The 4,888-nt window shown below is 37.9% G+C and overlaps 1 protein-coding gene across 3 annotated transcripts in view; it reads right to left on the reverse strand.

Moving 5' to 3' along the window:
• Positions 1-4,888, reverse strand: part of LOC106879723 (uncharacterized) — a 120,308-nt gene that overhangs the window by 74,805 nt on the left and 40,615 nt on the right. For all 3 annotated transcript variants that reach the window (XM_052967826.1, XM_014929403.2, XM_014929404.2), the window contains exon 6: positions 2,031-2,161. In XM_052967826.1, the coding sequence (XP_052823786.1) occupies positions 2,031-2,161 (131 nt within the window). The remainder of the gene's footprint in view (positions 1-2,030; positions 2,162-4,888) is intronic.

Raw genomic sequence — 4,888 nt, forward strand, 5'->3', positions numbered from 1 at the left:
ACACACACGCACGTATGTACACCAATTGCATACATATTTTTTGTACGCATACATGTTCGGATGTGTGTGTGTGTTGCCCATATATCAACAAAACACATACACACATCTTGCGTTACATATATATAACAAACATACAATTTCTCTCTCTCGCGCACCTTCACGCGCGTACGCACAGATTTGACTTCGCCATGTCAACAAACTTCAAAATTCGTAAAAGTTTATTGATTTTTACAGCTATACGCGGGTGCCTCTGAGAGAAAAAGTTGGCCAAAATGCACATAAGGTCATGACACATCACCTTCTAAAATTGGAGCGACATGCGTGCTAATTTGTGGACGTGCATAAACCACATTCACGTACACACACACAAACATCCTCTCTTTTATATATATATACACACACATGTAAATAGGAAACAAAAATGAATGAATATTTACTAAATATTAACACTTCTTAATATATACCAATGATTCTGCCAGTTCACTACCTTACCCCAACGCTCCTAATGTCACAAGGTATTTTGTACAATAGAAACTAACTAAATGGAAAGAAAAGGGCATTGGAGGGGCAATGCATATCCTGCATGCAAATAATTTTTTTTGCAAAATATAGTGTGGCTTACAATATGCTGCTTACCCATGCTTTTTAATTGAACCGAATTTGATGCATACATGGTTCTGAAGTACACCCACAGCTGGTGAACAGTTTAATTCTGTATGAACTACTGACTCAACCACAATATTTCTGAGTAATCTGTTTAGCCAAAGAGATGCAAAAGTGCTTTAAGCTAATTTGCCACAACCTATATGATTCCCTGCCTGTCTATGACTTTCAGGTGTTTTAATGCCCAGTGCTTTGAGGGAGTCATCCCCAGCACATAAAATTGCAGCAGACCAGTGAACAAGCAAAACACATACATTGAGGTTGGTAATGTTGAGAGAGAGAGAGAGAGAGAGAGAGAGAGAGAGAGAGAGAGAGAGAGATGTAAGGATAAGCAAGTCAGGCAGGTCAATATACAAAGTATATTAAATACATGAAATACAAAAAATGCATTATGTTTACATACAAAAAGGTCTGACTTACACAGAATAGAAATGATATCAAGAATTAAAGAAAAGTATTACAAATCCAACAGCTGTTTTTGGGGGCTTGATAGCCCAAAATAATTGATTCCATCATCCGATGAGACAAGCCTCCATCTTCAGGGAAAAAATCTTACATTTGAAGCTCAAAGATGGAATGATTTTGTGGAGAGCTAAATATATTCGAGGGGGGAACTGGGGAGGTATTCAAATAGAGAATAGTGAGAGGAGAAAATAAGTTTCAAGGGCTAGAGCTTAATAAGGAGGCTAGTAGGGAGTTATAGTAGTAGAGGTGGAAAGTAGGGTTAGGGTTAGGTGAATGGTAGTCCTTTGTGTTAGTGTGTATGAATGCTATAGGATTAATGGTTGGGATAGTGAGAAAGGGAATGGCCATTATTTGAGGAAAGTAAGTTGAAGGGGGTACAGTGGGGGGGGGGTGAGTTGGTGGTCAATATAGCAGTTGTTAGTGGGGCAAAGGAATTGGGTTGGTATTGGAGGGGGGATGCCATGGTATGTAGAGGTGTATGAAGTTGAATAGAGGATGTGAATAGGGAGGGGTAGAGGTTGGCAGGTTAGTATCCAAAGGAATGGTGTAGTATTAAGTACTTTTGATAAGGAGGAGAGAAAAGAGGCTACTTAGGAGGATGGGGAGGCTAGAGGGAAGTGAGAAGTAGTGGTTTAGAAGAATTTGGAAAGGTATGCTTGAAAAAGATTAATAGTTATTTTCTTGATCCTGAAAAGATGAAGGCCAAAGTTGACTTTGATGGCATTTGAACTTAGAGCATAAAGCTAGAAGACATGCAGCTATGCATTTTGTCTGGCATTATAAAAAAAGATAGATGGCTACGCCAGTTGGTGGTGAAGAGAATTCAGGGTGTACCTACAGCTTACAAGAAAGTGAATATAAGAGAAGTGGTTCAGAATATTGGACTGAGTGAAATTACTTACTTGTCTGTTAGACATAAGTAGCATCTTGTTAGAGTAGAAACTAATAACTTCTCACGGGCCCAATCCATCTGAACAATGGCTGAGTCTAAGTTGAGTATCACGTCAAGGGGTTGGCCAAACAAATCTTTAGCCTGAAAGATAAAGAAAAATTATTATTATTATTATTAATATCATCATTATTGGTGAAAAGCACTCATATTCCACATAAAGACGCTCATGCTTGTACCACATAAAGGTGTTTGTGCTGGTGCCACATAACCGAGCTCATGCTGGTGCCATGTTAAAAGCACCCAGCACACATTGTAAAGTGGTTGACATTAGGAAGGGCATCAAGCCATAGAAACTAAGCCAAATCAGACTGTAACCTGGTGTAGCTCTCCTGCTTGCTACCTCTGGTCAAACCCATGCTAGCATGGAAAACGGATGTTAAAGGGTGATGATGATGATTATCTATGTAAAAAGCATTGGCGAGGGTGCTGGTGTCATATAAAAAGCACTGGTGATGGTGCCATGTAAAAAGCACCCAGGACCCTCTGTAAAGTGGTAGGCATTAGGAAGGGCATCCAGCTATATGAGTCATGCCAAAACAGACAATGGAACCCGGTGGGATCCCTCGCCTTGCCAGTTTCTGTCAAGCCATCCGACCTTTGCACATTGAATGTAGATGATAATGATGATTATAGCTATTGTTATTGATGTGATTAGTATTACTATTACAGGTGTTGTTGCTATTCATGTGACTGGTAATATTTTATAACCAAAAACTGGCACTTTGGATTCATTTGTGTCACATCCTAAGAAATAATATCTGTTAACTCCTCTTCGAGTTCTTTTTTAACCCTTTAGCAATTAAACTGGCCATATTTGGCTCAAATATTTTACCTGTTTTATGGCTGGATCTGGCCTCCCACACCTATCATACAATGTAATTCTAAAAACACACAATCACATCACTGAAATCTTAAAGTTACAAGATAATGCATAATAAATTCAAAACAATGCATTTGACAAAGTAATCTGAATGCCAAAAGGTTAAACTGCCGTTAGGAAATTAAAAATCAAAAGAAAACAAAAAATGTCTTTTTGCTTGTCATCATCATACATGTTTTTTTTTTGCTGGTATAGTTTGGATGGGTCATTATGGCCTGGGTCAAGAAGTATGTTATGTTCATACATTTCATTTAACCTAGTTCCTAAGGTTGCATTGCCCTTCCTATTGTCAACCATTCCTAGAGCATATTAAGTGCAGTTTATTAAGGCGCCAATACTTTGTTTTGTTGTGTTTCTTTAAATGTTAAATGTCATTTGAGAGGATTCAACCATCTCTCTAACAACAAAAAGGAAACCTCAAAGACTTCAAAAAAAAAAAAGAAAAAAAGAAAAGAAATTAATGAAAAAAATGCTATTATCAGGCTTCAGAGCTCTTTGAAACCTTATAGTCAATGCAAAGTTTCATCACAAAACAACTTACTGTGTTACTGCGTGCTTGAAATGATTTCTTTGCAAATATAGATATCTATATCATAGCTAAGCAGGTTAATAGGGGGGTGAAACTGTCAATAAAAATCTGGACATAACACTGTACTTCATATATGAACAAGAAACTTAATGTTTCTAGTTCAATCCAACAACAGAGAATTAAATGATAGGGTCTTGGAAATGGCACAGGATAGTTTTCAATTGGAATGTCCAGTATGGTGTTCTGCTGCATCAGAGGTTCTCAACCAGGGTCCATATGACCCTTGGAGGTCTGTATAAGATTTTGGAGGGTCTATGCAAGCAAAATAATAAATTAGGGATCCACAGTAGTATTTTAAGGGTCCATGAAAAAAATTTACTTTAGACATATTTATTACGAAAGACAGATAGATTATTTCTTTCTCTAATGCTTAACTTAGTTCAACAAGTTTCTGGCTACAGAAACATGTTCTCTCAGAGAGTGCTGTTGCAAACATACACAAGTAAAGGAGTGAAAAACAAAATAGGAATTTCGAAAGACATATCTACTCTTTTACTTGTTTCAGTCATTTGACTGTAGCCATGCTGGAGCACCGCCTTTAGTCGAGCAGTTCGACCCCAGGACTTATTCTTTGGAAGCCTAGTACTTATTCTATCAGTCTCTTTTGCCGAACCACTAAGTTACGGGGACATAAACACACCAGCATTGGTTGTCAAGCCATGTTGGGGGGGACAAACACAGACACACAAACACACACACATACATATATACATATATACGACGGGCTTCTTTCAGTTTCCGTCTACCAAATCCACTCACAAGGCTTTGGTCGGCCCGAGGCTATAGTAGAAGACACTTGCCCAAGGTGCCACGCAGTGGGAATGAACCCTGAACCATGCGGTTGGTAAGCAAGTCTATAAAACTAGTTTTTTTTTTTTAATATTGAATGTCTATGGGGATCCACCTGAATAAAATAGTAATTAACCCTTTAGCATTCAGATTATTGTGCCAAATGCAACACTTTTTCTTTCAAATTGTTTTTAATTAATCATGCACTATTTTGTAGCTTCAAAAATTTTGATGATGAGATTGTATATTTTATAACGACATTGAAAGGTAGGCATGGCAGGCTGAATCTGGCTGGTTAGGACATAAAACAGATAGAATATTTTGGATGGATATAGCTAATTTAAATGCTAAAGGGTTAAAGAGGTCCACAGGTAAAAAAATGATTGAGAACCACTGTGCTAGATGAAAGAAATAAGAATCTCTTTTCCAACCACCACCACCATTACTACTACTACCACCTTCATTTTACAGGCTGAACTTGAGTAAGTGATAGTAGCTTCAATGCCTCTTTCTCTCTCTCTCTCTCTCTCTCTCTCTCTCTCTCTCTCTC

This window comes from Octopus bimaculoides, chromosome 5 (genome assembly GCF_001194135.2).
Source record: "Octopus bimaculoides isolate UCB-OBI-ISO-001 chromosome 5, ASM119413v2, whole genome shotgun sequence".
Classification (NCBI taxonomy): domain Eukaryota; kingdom Metazoa; phylum Mollusca; class Cephalopoda; order Octopoda; family Octopodidae; genus Octopus; species Octopus bimaculoides.